General features: G+C 45.1%; 1 protein-coding gene across 4 annotated transcripts in view; it reads right to left on the bottom strand.

Moving 5' to 3' along the window:
- Nucleotides 1–6,793: 6,793 nt before the first annotated feature.
- Nucleotides 6,794–25,848, bottom strand: part of MAMLD1 (mastermind like domain containing 1) — a 109,367-nt gene continuing 90,312 nt past the window's right edge. For 3 of the 4 annotated variants that reach the window (XM_059680392.1, XM_059680393.1, XM_059680391.1), the window contains 2 exons: nucleotides 10,500–10,584; nucleotides 6,794–9,012 (listed from right to left, as the gene is read on the bottom strand). In XM_059680392.1, coding sequence (XP_059536375.1) covers nucleotides 7,871–9,012; nucleotides 10,500–10,584 — 1,227 coding nt within the window. In that variant the 3' untranslated portion in view covers nucleotides 6,794–7,870. Of the gene's footprint in view, nucleotides 9,013–10,499; nucleotides 10,585–17,124; nucleotides 17,369–25,848 lie in introns of all 4 variants that reach the window. The other variant, XM_059680394.1, reaches the window with a different exon arrangement.

The following is a 25,848-nucleotide window of genomic DNA, read 5'->3' on the forward strand; positions in this document are numbered from 1 at the left end:
TCAAGTTACTGAGGCCCTTAACTGGCATTTATGCAGAGGACAGGTGAGAGGATGCTTTCTTTCCTCACTCTAAGGTTTAAGGAACACTTAGTAAAATGATAATATTCAAATTCAAGTCTCAGTTAACTCTGATAACATAAATGCTGAGTGAGTATTAGGTGCTGAGTGAGGGCTCTCTCTTTTTAGTCTTTTAACGTCCAAAGTAACCACTGCTGCTCTAATGGCCTCTTGTGTTGCATCTCTTCTTCAATGTCCTGCTCTTGAAGTAGCCATTCTGGTGTGTGTGTGGGGGGGGGGGGAGGGCGGGGGCAGGTGTAGCTGGAACGGGGACTGAGGGTCAAGTTATGGAGGCCCTCTATCAGCATTTCTGAGAAGGAATGATGACAAAATGTTGTGTCTTCCTGAGAATTTTCTTTTGAAGGCATCTGGGAAGATTCAGGATCCCAAACTGGGTTGAACTTCTGTGATGGCTTCATGGAAATCCAGTTATAGCTTGAAGCTCCGCTTGGATCAGGATTAAGAAGGTGATACTCAAGGCTCTCAAATTGGTACAAGTGGGCCTGGAAAGGATTCTAGCTGAGTTTGGGCAGTAGAAACCAGACTTCTAACAAGTGGAATTCCCATGTGTTTTTTAACAGCTGCACAGTCCTCCATTGAGTAGCTTTAACAACTCCCAATTGGGAAAACATGGGTTGTGTCCAACTTTTGGTTAGGTCAAATAATACTGTAATCAACAATTTTGTGCACAGGTATCTAAACACCCCTGCAAGTTCCTATCATGTCAAAAGCCAAGCCAGTTATTCTCAATCTTGGAACTTTAAATACAGATTTCTGGGCCCTACCTTGGCACCTCTAAATGATATTCTTTGAGGTTAGAATCCAGGCAGGTTTATTTTTCAATGAACAGCCAAAGTTGAAAGTCTCATGAGAATTACCAAACTGCCCCTACAACAGTTGTATGTGTTACCCTTCAGCCAGCAGTGAAGAAGAGAAAGGACCTGTGCCCATGCTCCAGCTACAGCACCTATTATCAGTTTTTACATTTGGGACCAATCTGATAGAGACAGTATGCCAGAGAGTTATTGATGTTTCTTTCATTATGAGGGTGGCTTAGCATCCTCTCCGTGTTCACTGGCAATTTTCAATTCTTTTATTATTAACTGACTATTCATGTCCTTTGCTTATTTCCTCCTCATTGGGTAGTTCATATTTTTCTTAGTGCTTTGAAGGAGCTCTATTTTTTATTTTTCACAGAGTGCCTACAAAAGAATAAATGTTTATCAAGGTAAGTAATTTAAATAAGATAATGGAAATGGAAAGTTTTGAAAAGAACAATTTAAAAAATATTGAGAATACAGAGACAATTCAGTTGAGCAAAACAGGTGAACAATGGTTTGAATGATCACTTTTCACAAAATGTTGTCAGAATAGGTGAGATAAGACCAATCTGTTTGGTTGTCTCACATACTGAGTGGCTGTTGCATTCCCTGTGGTTTTATGCTAAGCTATACTGGCTCCTGGAAAAGAGGCTGTAGTAAAATTGAACACCATTCTCCTCCCTCCTCCAAAATATAAACTTGATCTCTGTAAGCTTTTTTCCTGCCCCAGATTGTGAGATTTGTACTTTAATAGCATCTCTGTAATTTTAAAAATATTTCCACCAATATTTTATTATGACAATTTTCAAATAATCAGAAAGGTGAAGAAATGTACATTGGATCCATATTGACCCACCTCCTGGATTCTACCAATAACATGTTACTCTACTTTATCACAATTCTATCTCTCTAATCCATCCCTTAATCATCTTTTTTTATGTGTGTCAGAGTAAGTTGCAGACATGATTACTAGTACACTTCACCCCAAACTCCAGAAGATCATTAACTAGAGTTCAATATTTAAGATTTTTATATTTTAGGTAAAATTAACTTGCAATGAAATGTCCAGATCTGAAGTGAACCATACTCTGAGTTTTGGCAATGCATACACCTGTGTAACCCATAAGAGATTTTACCGTCACCCCAGAAGGTTCCCTTATACCTCTTTTCAGTCAACCCCCATACCTACCCATTATTCTGATTTTTTTCACCCTGAATTACTTATGTCTATAAATGGGATCATGTGTATGTTTTTGTGTCTGGCTTCTTTCTTTTCAGCATAGTGCATGTGAAATGTATGCATGTTATAGTATGTATTAGTAATCCATTTTCATTGCTGAGGACTATCATTGTATACTAATGAGTAGTATTGCATTGTACGAACATATCAGAGTTGGCTTATCCATTCTCCTATTGATAGAAATCCAGGCTGTTCACAGGTTTTGGTTACTGTGAATAAAATTTTACTTGTCTTTTTTTTTTTTGTACTTGTCTTTTTGTGGACAATTTACTTTTATCTGTATTAAGCATATCAGCCATTGTCTGTCATGTGTTCAAAAATTTTTGGGGTAAATTTGTCATTTATCTTTTTACTTTCATGGTGTGTTTTTTGTATGCAAGTTTTTAAATTTTATGTGGGCAATTTCATCAATCTTTTCCTTGTGGCTTCTGGGTTTCATGTCATAATTGGAGAAACCTGATCTATCCTGATATTCTAAAAATATCCAACTTTTTTTTAAAATGACTTTCTATTTTAATCTTCTAATCACCTGAATTTATCTTGATGTTAGGAGTTAGATAGAGGATCCACGTTTACTGTTAAAATGGCAAGTCAGTTTTTCCACCACCACGTATTGAGTCTCCCTCGCTGATTTGAAATGTCTCCTTTCTCATTGTTTCAATTCCCACGCTTGTTTCTATTTCCTTTCCACCAACTTGTCTGTTTTTTTTTTTTCCTGTGTCAGTACCATATTGTTTTAAATACAGTAGCTTCATGATACACTTTAATATCTGGTAATGCTAAAAACCCTTTCTTGATTTTTCTTTTTTAGAAATTTCCTGGCTACTTTTGTTTTGCTGTCCCACCAGATGAATCACCTTGAATCATTTTGTCATGTTCCAGAAAATAATCCTGCTGGGTATTTTTATTGTGGTCATAGAGATTTTGCAGATTAATTTGGAGGAGATACCCCACCTTTCCAGGATGCTGAAAGGATGAGAGAAAAACAAATATTCAGATGACTCCCAGGTTCTGGACTTGGAGACCAGTAGATTTGGGGACTTAAAAGTGGGGCATTCGGGTACGATGCCTGCCTGACACTCAGGAGGACACTCAGGCTTGGAGAATGCTGAGGAATTCACTTTGGACCTCCTGAACTGGAGATGCCCTTTGGGAAATCTGTAGAGAGAATCCCTGTATGTAGAGGCCTTCCTTATTCATTCTGGAGTCCATCCTCCACACAGCAACCATAGTGACCCTTTTCCCTTGTGGAAAGAAGATAGCCTGCAGGGCCCTGCATGCTCTGGCCCTGCCCACTCCTGCACTCTCTCCTCTCTCTCTCCTTCTCTTGCACACTGGACCCATCCACCTTCCTCTTTTCCATTCTCCCTAGCATTTGTACTTGCTGTTCCCTCTACCTAGAATATGCTTGACCACACACTAGAGAAGGCAACAGTATATGTTTCTTCAAAACCCCATTTCCACTTCCAGATCCCCTGACTTCTTAGGCTGAAGATCAAGTGAGAGATGGTACTTTATTCAGAGTCTTTGGCCCTGAGACCTCCAGGGACCTGAGCCTGCTCTAATGGAAGGAGTCCCTGGGGTCTCACTTACATCCCTGGGAACTTCTGGCATTTTTCCTGCTATTGGACTCAAATTTGGAGCAGGGGTAATGGGATTGAGTGTGAAGAGAGCACCTCCCCGTAATGATCGTGGTTCTTTCTTTACTCCCCTCCCCATTGAAAAGGCTTTTAGGCACCTCCCTGCAAACTCCTGAGGAGCCACTGGCAGCTGAGTGCCTTCTTCCTCTCAACCCTCTTAGGGAAGGGCTTTCAAAGGCTGGGAGGCCTATGAGGGATTCCAGTCAAGACTGCTGTCTAAAGCAGGATAAGGGTGAGTCCTTCTCATGGGCAGGGGCCTTCAGCAGTCTTCATGCTTTTTCACTCTTTTTTCAAGGATTCTAGAGGGCTTCAGCTCTGTGTACAACCTAGTCCAGCAGCATTGCCCTGGGGACTGAAATTTAGGGTTCTGTCCAGCTGTATTGTGCTCTGTTTGACCAGGCTGAGATGCTAAGATGCTGAGATATAGGCACGTGGACCCATTTGTATGTCCAGGGGAAGAAACTGAAAGATAGGGAGAAGGTAAAGAAAGCTTAGTAAAGTGAGAGAAAATGGAAGGAGCAGAAGAGAAATGCTTTCAGAGCAGGAGAGAGAGCCAGGTTTCAGGCCAGAGTGGAAGAAGGGTCCCAGGGGACTGTGGGTTCCAGGAACCAAGGTCAGCACTTTTCGGGAAGGAGAGAGAGTCCAGTGCTGCTGAAGGGGCAAGTGTACTGAAGATTGAAAACTTTCCGTGGGATTTATGGCCAGGAGGAATTTTGTAGTTTGACCAGCATGCTTAAGGAAGAGAGGGGACTGGAGCCAGATCACTCTAGTTTGAGGGATGAGTGGGACAGGAGGGTGGTAGGGAGCTAGAGCTGTACCTGGATGGGCTGTGGTGTTGAGTGGCTTTTTAACATGGTCCAGTTGAAAGTTCCAGGGAGGAATCCAGCAGAGAGAGGCTGTCAGTACAATGGAAGAAAGGTGGGAGTTATCTCCTGGAAGGAGTAACTTGGGACAACCATAGTGGAAATGGAAATGGGAAAGGACTGCTAGGGAACGGTGAGGCTAGGCTAAAGCCAGTGGCAAAAAGTGCTCAGCGAGCTGTCTACACTGCTGTCCACACTAGCTCAACCTTGAGGTGATATCATGGTTGTGGTGGGAAGTGAACCCTCTTGGATATGGAAGCTGGAACCAACCTAGTGGGCCAAGCTCAGCTTTTATTTTGGGGCTCTGAGGACCAGCAGAGCTGAGCGGGGACAATGGTGACCACAAATCCCTCTGGCAGGCTGAGGAAACCCCACTTGGAGAGCTGGGCTGGGGGATCTACAGATCACGGCTTCAGTACCCCAAATGACTGGCTGTAAGCAACAGTCACTGGGTAGTTGGATTTAACAGAGAGCCAAGGAAGGGCACCTGGCCCAACGCCTGCTTCTCCCGAGCTTACTGGAGAGAGGGGACAGGAGAGGTGGGCCCAAGTACCTCAGTGTGGGGAAGCCAGGGCCTGCCTATTACCTGGCACCACTGAGGTACTTGAGGCACAGTGCAGATGGCTCTTGGGAACATCAAGAGGCAGGGGGAACAGAAGTAGAGACCATGACAGGGAGTGGTGACAGAAGCTGAGGGGCAGTCATAGGACACTTCCATTACCCAGACTTACAAAGAATGCTCTGCAGGAAGCAGGAGGGGCCTGTGTTAACTGGTGGGCTGAAAGTCAGGGCTTTAGAGCAATGACTGTTTCCATGATCCTTCTGGCCCACAGGCTGGGGAGGCCTGCTTCCACCCCTGTTGATCTTTGCCCTCAGTCAGTCATTGAGTGGTGGGTGCAGGCATCTTCCTAGAGCATTTTAGGCTCTGCTGGACAGAACAGGCCTGTCTCAGTCCATGGGCCTCGCCAAGCATGCCATTATGTTGGAACATTTTGTACCTTGAGGATGAGGTATAAAAATCCTCCCAGCCAATTAGGGGAATAAATGGGATGTACTCCTTTGTTACTCCATCTGATCTCAACTGGTGCTTCAGCTGTGTTTTTATAGCACATGGGGAAGTAGTGTCCCAACTAGCTTCTTTGCTACCTTTGGGGAGACATGAGACATCTTACAACCCATCACCAGCACCTCAGCTCGTGACCACTCCTGGCAGAGGTCCCAGCCATCTTATTAGGGTCCCTGGAAATGAGGCCCAACCATAAGCCAAATTCAGATGAAGCTCTGTGAAAGCCACTTCCTTGCTATTAAGGGGTAGCCCTAGTGTAGGGTGACAGGAGTCCCTGTTGTTTTTGTGTAGTTTAAATAGGAAGCAACCAGCAGCCAACCAACTTGCTGCAAATGTTGGGGGATGTGAGGGGTAGGGCTAAAGGGGACTGGGTGGATCTTGGCAAGTTTTAGACAGTCAGGCAAATTGGAGCAGACTGCCCTTCTGTTGTGGTCCTGGACATGAAGATAAGCCATGGGGATCCCTGGCATTCCTGAGGCATCCACACCCCAGCCTGCTGAGCTCTTTCCGCTTCAGCATTCAGGATGATCAAGGCTTTGGGGAATGGGAAATGGGACATCCTTCCTTACCCCCTGCCCCCCCCCCCCACACAGGGTGCTCAGCTGCCCAGTGGCTTCATCAGGGCCTTGTTGGTTGTCTTTGTGAAGTAAAAGAACTTCACTCTCCCACACAGCAGATATGTCACCTGCTTCAAGGTACAGCCTCCATCTCTAGCAGCTCTATATGGGTGTCTCTTACATGGGAGGAGTTTGACATTTTATTAAGGTCTGTCACCCTGTCGGCTGAAAGAGGATTGTGGTGCAGAGTTTAGATTCTCAGTGCAACTCTCCCCTGACCCCCAAGTGGAGAGTTACCTTAGTGGCTTCCCGTCCTGTTTCCTCCTCTATAAAACAGGGGCCTGAGACCCCAAATGACAAGCTTCTATGCTGTGATGTGAAACAATTGCTGCTTGCCTACATAACTTTTCACTCCTCGCCCCTCCCTGCAGCATCCTTTCCAATTTGCAGGACACAAGTAGGCTCTGAAAGAACCAAAAGCACTGGCTGGTTTCACTGACATGGATTTGCAGGTACTGAATGCTCCCTTAAAAAAAATGAAAACGAAGGCACTTTTCTCCTGGCTGTTTATTATAGAAGAAAGGAAAAAAAACAAACAGGTTTTGGCTTGAAAGAGATGACAATTTTCAAACGAAGAGGCGAAATACGAGGTGGCAATTAAAATGTGATTACATAGAGTCTGAACACTGAGAGAAGTTTACAGGACAGTGGGCGTTGGTTTTCTGTAACAGACACTGAAATATACATGACGATAATTGCAGATAGAAACCATCAATGACAAACCAAAAATCAACTATTAATGTTTACAGACTCCCCACCTCCCCAACCACAAAGCCTTACATCAAAACAAGTACTGAAAGGCTTTAAACCAGGAACCCCTCACCTTCACCCTACAAGGGTGTCTCTGGAGAGGTGCAAAGCTGAGGTTCTCTTGACTGAATGATAAAGAGAGGACACTATAGATCCTCAAGGTTGACAGCTCAGAGAGTGTTCAACTCACATTCTCTCTCTTTACCTTTCCCAAATCTACATAACACTCTCAGCCTCCTTGCAAACTTCCTCTGTAGGGCACTTACTATAAAAGCAGCTTCTGCTGTAATGTGCTTATCAGGAAAGAGCTAGCAGAGACTGGCAGGTTTGCAAAAAAGAGATCAAGAATTACATCAGGAGATGACATTTTCTGTGAAAATGGCAATACATGGCCAAGTGGTTTTCTATGTGGCATTTGTTAGCTTGTACAACACCTCTTGGTCACATCCACATCATCTGTTGCATCAAAACCATAAGCGACTCAGACACCTGGCTTATTAGAGATCATTGGAGCGAACAACACAGTCTGCATATTTGCAACAATGTATAATAAGCACAAACAATGCATAATCAACACAATTGTACTGAAACAAAAGCCGCCACTTTATTTACAAAGTCACAAAAGGAAGTATAAATACTTCTGTCATTAATGTTTAGGAAAACCATTTACAAAATTTCAAATATGTACAGGTATTTTGAAAAATCACCAGCTTTCCATTTTGTTATAGGTAGAGAGATGGATGGGCATGGGTTGATGCCACTCAGATTGTAATGAGGAAACACTTGTGTGGCTGTCTGGGGCCAGTTGTGAATTTGCTATGGATTCACACCACTCCCTAAAGTGATGTCAACTTTGGGGATGCCATCCTGGCTATTCTGGGTGACTTGGCCAGCATTTTGGGCTGCGGCATTTTGGGCAGCAGCATGCTGCTCTTCCAAAATGTCATCGATCAGCCTCAGGTTACACACCCAGTCTTCATCTGGGCTCGTGCTGGGGCCTTTCAAGAGAGCGTCAATGAAATCCACCTCATTGCAGTCAGGTGGTGAAATCAGATCATTTAATGGGGGTTGGGTCTGGGGCAAAAAGTCATAGGGTGGCAGCTCAGTAAGGGGACCCATTGTATTGAATGGACCTGGAGACTGGCTAGCAGTGATGGTGGAGGCAGCAGCGGCAGCAGCAGCAGCAGCCACATAGCTTGGTGGTGGCTCGATGGCCTGTATGGGACTCATGGGACCAAAGCTGTCTATGCCCTGCTGGAGGGACTTGGTGTTCAGCACAGGCACAGGACACCGCTGTGGGCTCTGTCTGAGGCTGAGGCTGGGGTTGGCCAGGGAAGCATTGACCTTCTGGCCAGGCCTGTCTCCTGGGGTCCCCTGATTGGGAGGCACAACTGCCTGCTGCGATGGACAGGCTGGGGCTATCGGGGAGAATCTCACAGGTGTCTTTGCGAAGATAGAGTTGCTATTAAATTGCTGCTGGGCACTATTATCTACTTGGCTGGGGAGTGGTTCCCTTGAGACCTCTGGATTTGCAGTTGCTGCTGCCACCCATGTGGCATTGTTGAACAAGGTGGACATTCTTGGCACACTTGGCTGTCTGAGCTGGTGGGGACTCAGAGGCTGGCTGCCCAGGGGGCTGGGACAGAACCTGGGCAGGAGCACTCCTGAGGGGGAGGCCTTGGGCATCTGTGTATATTGGCAGACAGAGCCAAGGCTGCCCAGGGGGTTCTGGCCCGAGCATGAGGATATGGGAAACAGGGGGCTGGAGTTAAAAATTCCTTGTTTTTTGCCTGGGGTTGGTAAGATCATGCCTCCATGGCTCTGGTGCCGGCTGGGTGGGATCATTCCTGGACTCAGGTTGTTCTGAAGGAGCTCAGCTCTGGGTAGCATCATGTGCTGGCTGGAAGGGGGGCTTGCCTTGGTCCGGCTACACTTGGAGGTGACTTGTTCTTGGACGGCTACAGAAAGAGAGAAGGGGGGGTCAATTCCAAAGGCATCCTCAATTTTGCTGCAGTTGCTGGTGGGGAATACCAGCCTAGCACTGATTTCTCACCTTCCACCCTTGGCTCCTACTGAGCATCCTCTGTCCTCAACTCTTCTCCCCTTTGTTCCTCCACCCTCAGTCTGTACTGCAGTTCTTCTAGGGAGCCCTCTTAGATTCCTGGGTCTGTGTTCACACACCCCTGCCCACCACCCACCAAGTACAGATAATGTTGGATGAAAAATGCCAGCTTATCTGTCTGTCTTTTTAAGTAGATTATAAGCTCTATGAGGTCAGGGTCTTGGTCTGCTTTCATACTCAGTACTCTGTACGCAGGCCTGGCCTTACCCATCCCTTGACAGATGAAATAGCCTTCCTGGAACTTGTTTTCCCTGTCCCTACAGCTGAAGTGTGCTTGACCTTGGCATGTGCAATATTCAGCTGGTGTTTAGGCCCCCAAAAACAGGGTTTTCTGCATGAGAATGGAGGAGCAGTGGCATGATGGTGGCATTGGCTAAAATGAAGATGCTGACCACTTGTTGGAGGGCAAACAGCCTTCACTGAGCCCCAGGTGAGAGTGCCCTTGGTCTTGCACAATGTCACTATCAGCTAGTAAGGATTGCTTACATGTCTCCCTGACTAGTCTGGAAGCTCTGAGAAGTAGGGACAATGCCTGTTTTTTCCCCCTTTCAAACAGCTGTATCTCTGACCAATAAAAGTTGATTGCATTAACAGCTGCCATGATAAGGTGGGGACCCTGCTGTCTGTGGAGGCTCTAGCAGCCCCCCACCACAGACTCTTTGAGGCACAACTTCAACCTCTTTTCCATTGCCCACACCTGGGAGATGGTCCAGGATTCTATTAGAATAGAAGGTCACTGGGGTGGGAGCAAGAAGGGCAGGGTCAGAACCCTGGGGTTGTGGTAGCCTCAGTTGATTCTGATAAAACCCTAGGGGGTATGCCCTTCTCCCATTGAGAATAACTGCTTTAAGGCACCTGACTTAGTTTAATCAAACTCTTGAATTACACAGTGATGGCAGAGTCATTAAGACCTGACCTTTATTTGGGATCCTACTCAAGTTCCAGTGTGATAGGTCCAACCTGAACTGACTCCCAGGCCTCCCCTCTTTCCCAAAATGCTTTCAGAAACACCCACAGTAACTGCTTACTCTGGGGTGAATTCTCATCCCACACTACACCCCCTAGCCCAGCCATGGGCAAACTACGGCCCGCGGGCCGGATGTGGCCCATTTGAAATGAATAAAACTATTGAAAAAAAAGACCGTACCCTTTTATGTAATGATATTTACTTTGAATTTATATTAGTTCACACAAACACTCCATCCATGCTTTTGTTCTGGCCCTCCGGTCCAGTTTAAGAACCCATTGTGGCCCTCGAGTCAAAAAGTTTGCCCACCCCTGCCCTAGCCTGTCCCTTTGGGAAGATTGATCTTAACTGCTTACCTTGAAATTGATTCATCTGTTGGGCGATATACGCACTCTGCTGTTCAGGGGTCATTGCCATAAGACCTGATCTCTGTTTCTCTTGCTAAACAGAAGATGAAAAAGACGTGTTAGAATAAGCCTATCAAGAAATATTTGCCTTGGGATCACTGTGTGGGGACCCAGGACGTGGCTTTGGTGTAGCAGAAAGCATGAGTGAACACACCAACACACACTTGCATGCATGCCCCATCCTCCCAAGCAAAATTCCACAGGTATAAATAAAGGTAGGATTCTGCAACCTGGGTTAAAAAGCCAACTGCGACAGCATAGGATGGGGCAGGAGACACAGAGCTTAATAGCAAGAGCACGTAGAAAAAGATTTAGGCATTTTGGAGGTCCTTCTGCTCAGGATGGGTCAGCAATGAGATGCAGTCACCAAAAGAGCAAATGTAACATTAAGTCGCATTAATAGAAGCAGAGTATGTAGAAGGAGGGAGGTGACAGTCCTACACTACTCTGTCTTGGCCAGACCATGTCTATAGTGCTGACAAGAGTCTGGGCATGCCAGTATCAGGGAGACCCATGCAAACTGGCTGGATTCAGAGGACAGTAAGTGATTGGAGTAGGGCTCAAACTCCAAATCGCACAGACTAGAAATGGTTGAGCAAACCAGGGATGCCGAGGCTGGGGCAGAGCCGACTCTGGGCTATGTGGTGGTGGGTACCCAGATTCTGCTGGGTTGTCATGGGGAAAAGGCAGAGGATTGTTCTGGGTGGTCCAGGCAGGAAGAGCAGGATGATCACATGGTCAGAAGATGCACTGTCTGACACCCAGAGTAGTCACTCACTGTCAACTTCCCTTCTTTCTCCTGACTGGCTGCAGCATGGATAATTGGGATGAGTTTCCTGTCTCCATTTCCAAGGGGAGGAGCCCAGCCTGAGGGCTGTAGTCCCAACACAGAGTGTGGGAGCAGCTCAAGGGACAGTCCAGAGAGAACCAAATGAGAGCACGTGGAAGGCATGACTTGCCCCTTGCACAGAGACTCTCAACCATTTGGAGCCAGCTTGTGACTGCGATCCAGTTCTGACTCCCAGTCCAGTGCTTATCCACTGCCATCTCTTCCCCCTTTTCAAGAAGCCTGCTCACAAGTGTGTCAATAACCAAGGCAGCTCCACCAGGGAGCACACCCCTGAGTCCACTTTCTGAGCTGCATCCTCTTGGATGCCAGAAGACTTGACCCTACAACATGGGATGGCTTGCTTTTCTGCACTTAGAGAGCTGACTTTGGGGCGTGGGATGGGGGCAGGCAGAGAACCAGCACTTGGGAAAGTGCCCGGCTCCCAGGCCTGGCGGCAGTTCCTGGCCTCAGTTCCTGCCAAGGCAGAGAGGACAAACACATGGCACCGGGCAGACTACACTAGAAGCGATTTCACCATCCTGGCCTTAGACTGCTTCCTGTCGGCGCTCTTGCCTCCCCTCCCCTGTGGCTGCTGGGATGTGGGTGGTAGAGTTTCTGTTTCTCAGCCGAACCATGGAGCTGTCCTCTTACTGCTAAAGTATGGAGGTGGCATAACTGCCTTACTGCGTGCTTACTGTACTGAACACTTTGCACCCATTATTTCACATTGTGTTGCAACAATCCTTTAAAGTAGGCATGTTATTATCCAAGAGATACTGATTTGGATACTGAGGAGTACAGGGACCATATGACCTCCTAAGGCCATGCCATCAGGAAGGGAGTGGAGGGCTAGGATCTGCTTGAGATGCTCAGGATAGGCAGGCATTTCTGAGGCAGCCCTTTTACTTGTGTTCTTCCCTTTTACCCTTACACCAGCCTTAGGAGATAAGGGCAGAAGATCTATGGACAGCAGCTTACTCACATGACATCTAAGGCTCAGACAGAAAGCTCACATGACTTGCCCAAAGCAACATGGCTAGGCAGTGCTATGTCTGTTAACTGTAGACCCTGGGTTGCTCTGCCTGTCCAACCCTGCTGCTTCTGGGGACTGGCTTCTGTGGCTGGCTAGGTCTACACTGACCCTAACCTCTTCTCCACTGGCTGCCCCATAGGTTTCATCAAATAACATAGTTGTACAGGGGTGGGGGTTGGGAGCATGTGGAGGCTACAGAGTGTAACCAAAGAAAAAGCAGGGGAAGGGCAGAAGAGCTAAAAAAAAAAAAAAGAGGCAGAGAAGAAAGATACCACAAAGGTATGGGAGACTAAAGTCAGAGAGTGGAGGAACTGGGTAGTGTCTGCCAGATAAAAGAGATTGCTTCTAAATTGTCCAAGATTGCAGGGAGAGGGAGGGGTGTTGTCTAGTGTTCATCCAAGGAAGCACAAAACCCACAGCATCCAGAGTTGAAAGGAAAACCTGGCTAGTGGCATGGTTACACATATTCCCAAGTCCAAAGGGTACACTTGACATCCAGCCTGTGGGTCAGGCCCTCTAGGGTCCTGGGGCACTGCTGTTAAGTGGGTCTCTTCATACTACTGGGGCTGCCCAGGGCACTCCCAGTCCTGTGCTCTGGGCCTGGGCCTGTTGTCCCTGGCCCAGCAGCCAGAGCACTCTCCAGGCCTCCCTAGGAGGCTGCTTCCTTTGTTTTGCAGATGGAGGCCCCCATCCTTTGTTCTGAATCAATGTGCTCCAAAGATAAGCCCCAAGAAAACAGTTGTTGCCTTTTGACACTGACAATCAGAATCTTTGGAAAATGGAGAAAACAGGAAATGACAAATGTTTTCAGTGACCAGGAGGAAGGGGTGGCTGAAAATTGCTACAACCTGTGGATTTTCATAAGCATGCTTATTGGAGGAGGTCATCAAATGACTCATTTTTCAAAGGCTGTGATTGTCATGGTACTGGGTCCTATTGTACCAGGTGACACTGATAGGGCAGTCTTGGTGGGTCCTTTTCAAGCCTAGGTGTGCTTCCCCATGCTGGTCACAGGGATGAAACTGGGCTGGTGCCAGCAGGAAGTCTTCCAGAGAACTAGGGCCCTGGATCTTCTGTCACAGCTCCCCCCCCCCAGTCCTGCTGGGCCAAGGGGCCACATTTCCACCAAAATGGCGACCTGGAAAGTCATAGAGTTGCTTTTTTGGAAGCTTCTTTCTGATGCTCAGGAAGCTGCAAAGCCCTGGTCCATGTATGGGCGCTTTAGTAGGGCTAGTGCTTTATCTGTGTGCTAGACAGGAAAGATTTCAAAAGACTGGCCCAAACCCTACTGCTACACCCTGGCGTAGTTGAGTCCAACACAGCTCCAGCTCTCCTCCCCCCACCCCTCTAACCCCAGCCCCATGCTCCCACAGACCAGGACAGGTACTGTGTTAACTTTGCTTTTCAGTCATCACAGGTGAATGGCTCCTGAAAGTTCCATGGAATCGCCATGGATGCTTCTTAACATCAATGCCAGGGATGTTCTCAGTACTGACTCAACCACTTAATCCAGCAAAGGGGGATGGGGGATGGGATGGATAGCTGATAAATAGGACACCCGCACAGATGCCTAAAAAATGTTCCTGTATTTCAGCTGGAATTAGACTGGTTACTGGCCTAGTGATTTCCAGGAGCATTCTGACTGGGAAGGGGATTGCAGTGGGATATCTTCTGGGGGACCTCAGAGAACAGATCCAAAGCCTTATTGTGTAAAGCACATTGATGCAGGAAAGAAGAGAGGGAGGAGGCAAGGGAAAATGAGGGTAGGGAGGGAAGAAAAGGAAGAAAGAGGGAGAGGGGAAGATAATAAGGATAAGCAGAAGGAAGAGGAGGGGAAAGAGGAAGACAAAGGAGATATTTTTTTCTACCACTAGGAAACCTCAGCCTCCTTTCCCAGCAAATGTAGCTCATGAGCACTCCCATGCTGAGCTACCTTGTCCTGCTGCAGAAGACACTCAACTATGTGTTATAAGTTCAAAGGTTAATGAGCTCTTGTGTCTGGGTTTGTTTATTTATTACTCCACTAGGAAAACACCTTTTGCAGTTTTTTAAAATCTGATTTGGAGACAACTCACTCTACTGAATTTTCCTTTAAAATGACAGGACGACAGTATTCTGCATGGAGATTATGAAATCAAGACCTAAGCTCTGGGGGCTCCCATACTCAGATGCATGGGGATACCTCAGACTTGCCATGGCCCATGGATGAAGGTGATGTGGACACTTGCATCAGAAGCCCTGCTTGAGGGGGTGTGGAGGCTTTTAGGCAAAAATTCTCCGTAGATATTCCCCAGAAACTACAGAGACTTTCTATAGTGAATGGCAGGTGAAGTTCTTTTCCTAGTAGTCCCTTTTAACTATCAGAGATTGTGACTCATTTTTCTCCAGAATGTCTCTAGAGGAGGTCACACCATTGGGAGTGATGTGTGTGTGCCATCAGGCCGCTTCTCCCTGTGAACCTGAGGCCTAGATCTTGTGTGTGTGTGTGTGTGTCGGTGGGGGAGGGGTTGGTCTTGCTGAGCACCTGCCCTTTTGTGTTGCCTTTGATCAACGACCTTCCCTGCCCAAATGCAGCCTGGAAGGTGTGGGACTCATTGATTCTGGTCCCCCGGAATGAACCTTCCCAAATATCTAATGGGAAGAGAGGGTTTCATTGTAATCCCAGCATGTCTGTCTGTCAGTCAGATGGTTTACTTTAGGCCAGGCTCTTTCCCAGACATGGGGACAGCTCTGTGCTTCTCTACTTTTATGGAGTTTACACTGCAGGGGAAGCTATAAGTCAACCAAAGGTTATTTCAGATGGTTATATAACCTCTAAAGAAAATATGATGTGTGAAGGGATCAGGAGTGGGTGCGGGTGTTGGGGTGGGGGGCATACCAGAAATATCAGGTCAGGGCTTGGGGCCCTGAAGGTAAATCAGAACCTGCCACAAAGTTCTCTAAACTAGGCAAGATTGGGGTCAGCACTGGGGGTCTTTCTTTGCTCCTCTGGGCTCCTTGTACAGGAGCCAGGGACCTTTTCCATGGTTATGGTGCTGCCTTTGGGTTTGAACCAGTCTGAAGCTGTCAACGGGGCCTTGATAAAATCAATGGCATCAAATGCAAATGGCAGAGCTGTAGGTCAGCTTTTTTACTCTACATTTTCTGTCTTTCCACTTGACCTCCAACAGCATGAACTCTATTCTAACGCCTCTCTGGTCTCCTTGGTTGTTTCAGGACTGCCTAGTCCCGCAAGGGCTTGGTCTAAATGCTGGGACTATCCCAGGGCAGAGGACACAAATGTCTTTTGCAGCTTGCTTTTCTTCTTCTTCTGTGGTGCTTGCCTCCTCTGTATCACACTGAGTCTGGCTTTCCTGAGTCACAGGCTGAGCTGGCAAGCTACTATCCCTCAAAGCACCCCCAGGTGGGCCCAACTACCAAAGCTTCATAAAGAAGATTAGGGTGTCAAACATCTGTCCCACCCTTCACTGCTCGATAGAAGGCATTGACTTGCATAGATATAAATGGGGGTGAGGATAAGAATTCATGAGGCAAGCTAGCTGGGATCCTCTTGTTTTTGACTTCCAAGTACAGAAAAGGGCAGTGACATTCTGAGTGGACGATGTCCCCATCCGTTTTTGCCAATTCTGTTTCCCTGGCAGCTTTGTGCTGGACAAGATTTCTCAGGTTTCAGCTGAAGAGCACTGTGACTCCAAGAGTGCACAGAAAAAAAAGGGGGAAAAAAGAGTAAGAAAAAAATCAATACCCCTTGAAGGAAAAGCACTGCTTGTTCTTCCCAGCCAGGGCAGGCAGATAAAGAGAACAAGGCTGTATGCAACCAAGCAGAATTTCCATTAAAGGCCAGAATCCCAGAGGCCCTTTCAGCCTGATGACCATCTTCTGATCGCTATCACTTAGCAATGCTCATTTCTCCAGTATTCTCTGAAGTTAGGGAAGACATCCTGTGCACATTGATATTTCATGCACCAGAGCAACAACTCCACGATCCAAATGAAATACCCTGCCAAGGCCCATTCTGGCTGGTGTCCTCCATCTTGCTTTCATGACCACTAATGTGACTCTTTAGCGCAAGTCAAGCCATTCCTTCTAGACTCTGCAGGATGATCCAAACTCATAGCCATGTTGGACAGGCATGGCTTGGATTCCTTCTGCCTGCCCTTCCCAGGCTGCCAGTACTCCAGTGGGGATATCCAACTTCTCACTTTTAGGGTGTGCAAATCCTGGGTGGGGTCGAGGAGCACCTCTGGGTGCAGAGTCCACAGCAGTTCACTGTCAGGAGAGGCAGTTTCTGAGCATCAACTAGGTATGGAGTAGGTGGGCACTGAGGCCATTCAAGGTGCAGAAGTGCAGCCCCTGTCCCCCTCGGGCTCACAGTCTGGCTGCAGGAACAGACAGGCAGGGAAGGAACTGGGATGCTGGAAGGCGAACAGCAGGGAGGGAGTAACTGTACCAGGGGCAAGCCCCACTTATTTCCCTGGAGGTGATGCTGAGGCACCTGGAGCACTCGGCTTGCTTGGGTGTTCTCTCTGCCAAAGACTGGCCGGGACACAGTAGAGAAAGCATTAGAAATCCCTCCTAGGTGTACAGAGCTTTATGGGCTGTCACCTCCTGTGTTCCTCCCAACAACCCTGTGAGGCAGGCGGGCAGGCTGAGCAGGGAACTGCGCCCCAGTTGACAGATGAGGAAAGCGAGGCTCAGGGGAAGTGACTTACCTACAGCGTCGCAGCTAGGCAGTAGTGGAGCAGGCACCTGCCTCCAGGCCTTCGGATCCCAGCCGCCCCAGGGCGCTGCCTCTGAGGTGCTGTACGAGGAGGTGACTCGGGCCAGCTCATGAGCAAAGGAGCTGCTGGGCAGGAAGGACTCACTCCCCAGGGCCTGGCAGGATGGGGGCTGATGCCCGAGGCTGACCTGGGGGGGCCTGGCTTCCCCAAGCTTGCAGGCTTTTTCTACATGACTCTACAACAACCGATTGAACAATTCATCAGCTGCTTGGCCACAAAATGGTTCTGACCGATCTTGTCACTTCCCTGACCGGCTAGCGGGGTCATTTGGGTGTTGTTATACACACCAACTGGTCTGGGGCAACAAAACCAAACAGCTTTGCAGTTTTAATGGCCTTGGATCACAGACTCCTTTGAGAATCAGTAAAAGCTATAGTTTCTTTCCACAGAAAAAGTACTTACAGTGGTGTCTCCCCATTCCAACCCACCAACATTTTACATATAATTTCAAGGGTTTTCCGGACCACTTAATATCCATCCGTGGATCTCAGTTAAGGATCCTCTGCCTTGACCGGTCACTGTCATGTTGGAAATGGGAGTAAAGCTAGGTCAGTTAAGCTGGTTTATTGGCAATGACCTTCACCAATCCCAATCCCTCCTTACCCACCCTGGCCCCAACAACAGAGAACACAGTTCTAAATTGGTTTGTAGGTATGTGTGTAGACATGTTGAGGAATCTGCAAAACCAAATGGTGAGTGCAAAACCAAACAGTCAAGTGGAAATCTCACAACAGTCCTCACTGCACTTCACCTTGCCAGGGCCCCAAAGTTTTGGGACTTGTGTAAGGGTGGGACCTTCCCTTTCCATCATGTTTTAGAAGAAAGTAATTTAATCAGAATTGAACATATGACCTAATTCTTATAGCTAAAGGCAATTAAAAACATGCTTGATATCCATGTCAGAGAAAGCCTCAAGACTCGAATGAGCTACTGATATAGCCCTGACATCCTGATGAACAAACCAAGCACTTGGCAACAGTGGTGTCCAAAAAAAACCAAGAGGAAGCCTGCATTCATGAGTTCTTCTTTCTATGTGAGACAGCCTCTTCACACTTATGCTTTTAACACCCAAGCTGAAACTGATCATCTGCGTCTCTACCAAATATCCCAGTAGAAAGGGCAATATTTATCCCCCAAATCAAAGCTAAACAGTTGGAATCAATTTGATTCACTGCAATAAGCACTAAGCATCATCTAGTGTGCTCAAGTCTCTACAGTGATAATAGACCAGTAGATAGTTGGATGCATTATTTGATCAACAATAAAAATTGTCACCATAAAATTTACTGAGCATTTGCTATGAAAACAAATGCTTTCAGTATTCAGACTCACTCAATCTGTACATGAGGCAGGAACTATTGTTATCTTTATTTTACAGATGAGGACAATGAGGCCCAGAGAAGTTAACTGAGTTACACAAAGTCACACAGCTAGTTAGTAGCAGAGTAGGATGCAAACCCAGGTTTACCTAGTTCCAAAGCCCACATGAAGTTTGCCATGGTGTGTGTGTGTGTGTGTGTGTGTGTGTGTGTGTTTAATCATTAACTTGCCATATGAAAACAAGTTTTGAGATGTAAACTGTTAAAGTATGCCATTGAGAAAATTATAGGCAATGTTTTATAAGGGGGGGGGGCGCACCAAAATGTTTTATTAAAAAACACATTATAACTGCTTAAAGATGGGACTAGAAAGACAATCCCAGTAGAAAGGGAAATATTTGTCCCCCAAACAATACAAAACCAAAAAGCAACAAGCATTATTCTTAGCAATTAAACTCAATGCACTTGGGAAAGAAAACTTCTTTGCATTTGATGGTATACCAACTGTGCCTTTTCCCATGGGGTGGGGTTCAGTACAGAGCTGAGCTCACTGGCCATCTCCAGCTCCACTGCATCAAGCTCCCATTTGTCCTTGTATCATGGTCATCTGGGACATAAGCAGAAACATTGCTTTCCACAATTAACAACTCTAGGTCTGCTTACCTAGCTTCCTGAACATCTTAAACACGATTTTATAGCCATCTTGACATTTTTACAATACTAAAATGCAAATATCACTAGAGTTTTGATTATTTGCCCATTCCCTGATGACACATTTTAAAAGCAATGAATGGGGCTTATTTGTAAACTTTTGATCAGGAATCCCTGGTAGCTTCATGTGACTTGTAGGATATTAGCAATGGATCAAGGAACAGGACTCTCCCATCAGCATTAACATATGCGTGCAGTGCCTCAGTAGTTCACTAGGTAGAAATAACTGCAGATAGCACATGGGAATTACCAGCAGCAAAAGATGCCCCCACAATGTGGGCAACTCCATTCAGCAGCCACTGGGAATGGGCCTGGAGCCACTCATTCAGATAGAGCAGAATGGGAAGAGGCCATTCAAAGACCAGTCCAATCCCAGTTAAAAAGAAAGATGAAATAAAATAGATAAGATTCTATCTTGACTCTGACTGACCAAGAGCGTTATAGCTAATGCTTTGTGCATATTCTCCATTTAACTTAATTTGGGGGAAAACCTACTTATCAAACTCCCTTTAAATGCGAGGCCCAAGTTTCAAAAAAAGGGCTAGTAGGGACATTTCTACTCCTAGAGATTTTCAAATATAAGATACACCCATCTTTCTCCTTGAAAATCTAAAACAAAAACAAAAGAGAACAAGTCCATCGGTAATTGGTGGCCAGGATTTATAGCTCTTGGACTGACTGGTTCCATGTGATTCCAAATTTCATAGAATTCAGATCATGGGATGGGTAGTGTTTGACAGTGGTGACCAATTTAAAAAACCTCACACCCACTCAGCACCCTGACCCCTAGGTTTCCCATGATTACTAAAGAGCTTGATGAACCTAAGTTGGTCCACAGCATCTCCCTCCTAAAAGTCTTCCAATGGCTTGCAGCTGTCTAGAGCAGGGGTGGACAAACTTTTTGACTCGAGGGCCATAATGGGTTCTTAAACTGGACCGGAGGGCCGAAACAAAAGCATAGATGGAGTGTTTGTGTGAACTAATATAAATTCAAAGTAAACATCATTACATAAAAGGGTACGGTCTTTTTTTTTTTTTTAGTTTTATTCATTTCAAATGGGCCAGATCCAGCCCGCAGGCCGTAGTTTGCCCACGGCTGGTCTAGAGACACAAGCACATCCTGTTAAGCTCTGTCCCTTGACTTCTCGCCTTTTTGGCAGCCAGGTTTCATGTTCCATAGTGTCATGTTCTCTATCCTCCAGTCATACCAATTTCTTTGGAGCTTTCCAGATAGGTTGCCATGTGTGTTCAGCCCTCTGTTGTTATGCGTCTTGATTCACCCGGCCTGGAATGCCCTTTCTCCAAGTTTCCACTCTGAGAATTTTGCATGTCCTTCAAGATCCAGCTCCTCTACTCTGGGAATTCTGCTCTTTTTGGTCTAGCTCCTATGGCTGAACACCTCCAGCTGACTGAACACCCTTGCTGGGTCGTCTTAATCATCTTGAAATCTCTCTGATGCCCAGACAATACCTGGCACAGGCGATGGGCTTAGCAAATACTGGTGTGGGGAAAAGTAGATTTACAGTTGTGAGTACTCAAAACACAGAGTTTATTCTTGTATTATTATTTATTAGCTATTGTATTATTTGTATTACAACTCTAAACCTACTTTTGTCCACCCCTGTACTTGGAAAATTCAATCAACTTTACTGTTATGAGTTTAGCATGATGTCCCAGGAACTTGGAATATGATAATCTGGTGAACACTGCATTGGCCTCTTTTTGGGTTGGACGTTAATGATAAACTGAGCCTTGATCCTCATTTAAGCACATCTACTCATCCCTTTTCAATGTGGTGTTAATAAAACCCAACGATAGAACAGAGAATGAAAATAACATCAGCTAAATATTTTTGAACACTCACTGTGTGTTGGGTACTGAACTTTGTGCACATATGCATTTGAGACTGTCTCTAGTTTATAAGACAAGGAAGTGGAGGTAGGCTTACCCAGGACACGCAGTGGCAAAGTGGGGTACAGACCTAGATCTCATTTATAGAGTGACTAAAACCCAAGCAACTCCTGGATTTGGAAGTGCAAAGGCTCCTCTGCACATGGAGAGTAATGGTGAGGTGTCTTCCTTTATTCACACAGGAGTAGCTCCAACTTGTTGGCTAGTCTATGGCATCATCATAGTCAAATGGGCTCTGGTGCAAGAAGCTAAGATTTTGACTAACCCCAATAGATAGTCAGCTACTTTGCAAGAAGTGGATAAAAACTGCTCATATTTTATAAATTATTGACTAGCTTAGATAGTGGCCCAATATTCTCCACCATGGAGATTCAGAAGGAGGTAGATGTGCATTGGCAAGGCTATAGTAATAAACTATGATTCCACTGGCTTCTGGGAGCTTGTAGATTTCTAGACTTAGTCATCCAATAGTTCAGACAATGAATCCTGTACTGCTCTCTTTCCTTTCTCTGGTCTTTACTAAATGTGTAATAGAGGTGAGCAGAGAAAACTCAAGAGAGGAAACTGGAGACTTGGAGTGTATGCCAGAGACTATCAGAACCTAAGGTTCTTCAAGGCTGGTCTGACTTCAGAATCCAGTCCCAGCTGTTCAAGTCACTAGTGAGATAAACATGTTAGGGTATTAAAATGTTATCAAGATAGCCCAAAAAGGTCAAGACAGAGCTGTGGAAGAAGCTGGATCTTTGCGCAAGTTGGTAAATGTCCCTACCTGTCAAACAGAGGTAATAGGAGACAATTTTGTAAATCTGAAGTAATGCCTTGGGAAAGCAGAAAAATTTAATGTGAATCAGACTTCTTGGCCTCTTGCTTACCATTACCCTACTTGGGTAAGTGAAAATGGGATTTCAATATATGACAACCATGTGTCTATTAACAACAACACGAGAAAGCTATACAACTCAAGTCTGAGATTTTGTAAGGAACAGAATCCCAGAAATGCTATAAGCAATACTGTCCAACAGAACTTTCTGAGATGATGTTGAATCATCCTACCAGAAAGAACAGAATGTTCTATACCTGCATTGTCCAATATGGTAGTCACTGCCCATATGTGGCAGTTGAGCACTTGAAATGTGGCTATTGCAAATGAAGAACCAAATTCTCACTTTAATTTACTTTAAATTAATTTAAATGTAAATATCTACATGTGATGGGAGGAGGAGTGAGGGGCTGGGTAAAAAAGGTGAAGGGAGTAAGCAGTACAATTTATAGTTATAAAAGTCACAGGGATGTAAAGTATAGACTATGGAATATAGTCAATAATATTGTAATAATTACAGGTAGATCATTATCAGGTGGATACTTGACTTATGGGGGAGATCACTCTGTAAAGTAAATAAATGTTAATCACTATGTTATGCACCTGAAACTAATATAAAATAATATTAAATGTCCACTGTAATTGAAAAAATGCTGTTATATTCTAAAAGTTAAATAAATAAATAAATACATGTGTCTGCTGGCTACATTATTGGAGAGCACAGCTCTTTGGGATAATGGCAGGCTCTGAAAAAGAGAAGGCCTGGGTTTGAACCCTGGATTTGCCATTTATTAGCTATGTAATTCTGGGGAAGTTTCTTAAACTTTCTATGCCTTAATTTCCTCATCTGTAAAAGGGAGGTAATGGTTGTATCTTATTCATAGAGTGGATATAAGCATTAATTGAATTAACACATATGCAGTGCCTGCATGTGGTATGCTCTCTCAGAAGACCAGTTGGTTGTAGTCTTAATTAATAATACCTCTGCCATATATTGTGCACTTTTACAATGCTCCAGGCACTATCTTATAAATTTTATATGGGTTAACTTGAATTGGACATGTTGCTCTAGGCATGGTCTGGCCAACACAGTTCATCAGGGCTATCACCTCTTTTATCTTTTGGAAAAATAGACTAATAAAAATTATAAATGATCATTTTGATAAAATTAGAAACCTTTATTGAGAAGTACTTAATGCAAGGCACTAGGCTCAGTCCTTTCTTAGGGTCGTTTCAATCAATTAATTCTCAAAACAATCCTATGGGGTAGGTATTTTTATGATCCTATTGTAAAGATAAGGAAACTGAAGCACAAAGAGGTTAAGCAATTTGCCCAAGTCACTCATTAGTAAGTGCCAAAACTTGAACTAAAATCCATATATTGCTCTGTGTTTTGCTTGCTCAAATTCCCCAACAGAAACCTTTGTTATTATTATAAGCAGATCAGCTGCAAGATGATTCTGGAGGGCTGCTGGGGTTCCACAGTTGTGCAATGGCTTCTGGGCTGGCTACGGTGTGACCTGGTTTTCTTTTGTTTTTACAACTATATCCTAAAATGAGAAGAACTCTAAATTGGGAGAGTTCTGTTATGATACATGTGTTACCCGAGGTGGGAGGGAGATAAGGTAGCATCAATCCTACCCATTTCCTGGATTTCTTCTATAAATTTGCATTTTGTTAGTTTCCTTAGAGAAAGGTATTCTCTATGTAAGAACTGGAAGAGTTTGAGTTTTTCTGGATTTTCCTCTATAAATGTACATAATTTAACCTTAATATATCAAAGTTTAAATGTCTAAGGCTGACTACAATTGATGGGGTTCCAAATCAAGTTCACTTAGTCAATCAAGTTCTCAGACTTGGAATTTAATTACAGGGTTAAATTGAACTGGTAAATTGCTATTTTACCTAGAGAAAAAAATAACCCAAGAATACAAAAAGGTAAAATCAATAATGTATAAATCAATTAAGGAGCGAAGGAATAAATACATTTTTCTGCACCTTTAATTTCAATGAATAAGCAAGTATCTTGTTAACTCCTTGGGGTAGAGAATGTGGATACCCTCTATAGCACTGGGCACAGAGCATGTCTGCAGTTCAGTCTGTCCTTTAGCCTGGCCATTTTCTGTGGGGGCAATTTGGCAGAGTGGCCAATGCTACACTTGCCATCAGTAATGCAGGGTCATTAGGTAGGAAGACTGTGTGGTTGTTCAGGCTAGGTGGGCCACTGGGAATCTCCTTTGGGGACTTCCAGATTTAGACAGCATATTTAATGCATACAATCTAACTCCAGTCCCTCCCATGATTCCACTAAAAGTACAGTAAGCATCTGACTTTGTAAAGACAGGGCCATGCAATAAGGAGAATGTGTCAAGCTCAAAAGTAGCTAGACAAGGGTCAACATAGCCCCAGGGAAGCTAAATCACAAGATGGTAGAGGGGAAAGTGGAAAAGCAGCTTGGTCTGCATGAAAGAATCTTCATCAGGCTCAGGACCAGCAGCCCCAGGTTGACTCTGGAACTGGGAAGTGAAGTGGATAGGGCGGCCAACATAATGGGGTAGACCCCTGGATTGCCTCCCTAACTTCATGTCCCTGGGGGACCACCTCTCTCCCAACCTGGAAGGGATCTCACTTGACCATTTGTTGCTGAATTTTCTGCTCTACCATCCAGATCCTGCTGCCTAGATCAGCTGTGGATGCTCACTTTAGCCCACAGAGGTGTTTTGCCTTGACCTACATCTGGAATCTGGAGTTCCTGGAGGCAGACTGGGAAACTGAAAGCAAACAGAGCAGCCCAATTCCTCTGACCATATCTGTGTGTCCAGTGCCATGGCCATAATGGTGGTGGGCTCCATATAGTCCCTTTATGGGAACATGCCTATAGCTGCCAACTCCCTAAGAGGGGAGCTAGGGCAGCTTCTCTTTTTCTGGAAATCTTCAACTAATAGTGGCACTGTGACTGCTGCTTATGGATGCATCTAGATTATGCTCACCACTTGGTTCTTAAAAGTGAAGTAAATGCTTGTTTAAGAGTTCATTAATAAGTGGTGAAACTATTGAAACTATATAGAAATGCAAGAGAATGACTGTCAGAATCAAGATAGTGGTCGCCTCTGAGGGGAGGGAGAGAAGATCTACTTGGGGGGTTGACAATGTTCTACTTCTCAACCTAATTGGTGACACTGCACTTCTTTAAACTGTACATAAAGGTCTTGCACACTACTCTATGTCTATTTTATATCTATCTTATCTATCTAACTATCTATCTATCTAAAAAAAATAGAGAAATATGCTAATTAACTGGGATGCCATAATGGGTCGACCAGACAGGAGAACGTTGTGCACGCAGTGTCGGGTGCAGGGCCTCCGCGCACCTGCGCTGGGGGAGGGCCTGATCAGCAGCAGCACCGCGCGATTTCGAATCGTGCACTGGGCTCCTAGTTTCATAATAAAAGGGAAAAAGCTATATATACAACTTGAAGTCAATAATGTGAAATATACGTCTCTGCCTAGAAAAAATAATAAAATACCATATGTTAGCATGTTAATGGTGGTTATCTCTGACATTTATATATTATATACTTGTGTTTTCTGCATTTCCAAGTTTGCTACATACTATTCTTATAATGAGAAATTCTTATAAAAAGTACATACTATTCTTATAATGAGAACATCATAAAACATATTGGAAAAAGACAAGGTGCCCATATAAGATTGAAACTAATGGGGATCAACACAAGATAGATGGGACAAGTAATCTGTGGAAACCTATCAGAAGATAACTACTAAAGAGATAACATTTAACTAGGATGAGCTCAAAGGTCACCAACAAACCTAGGGTATATGCTGAGAGCAGGGGCGGGCAAACTTTTTGACTCGAGGGCCACAATGGGTTGT

This window comes from Myotis daubentonii, chromosome X (genome assembly GCF_963259705.1).
Source record: "Myotis daubentonii chromosome X, mMyoDau2.1, whole genome shotgun sequence".
In the NCBI taxonomy this organism is placed as follows: domain Eukaryota; kingdom Metazoa; phylum Chordata; class Mammalia; order Chiroptera; family Vespertilionidae; genus Myotis; species Myotis daubentonii.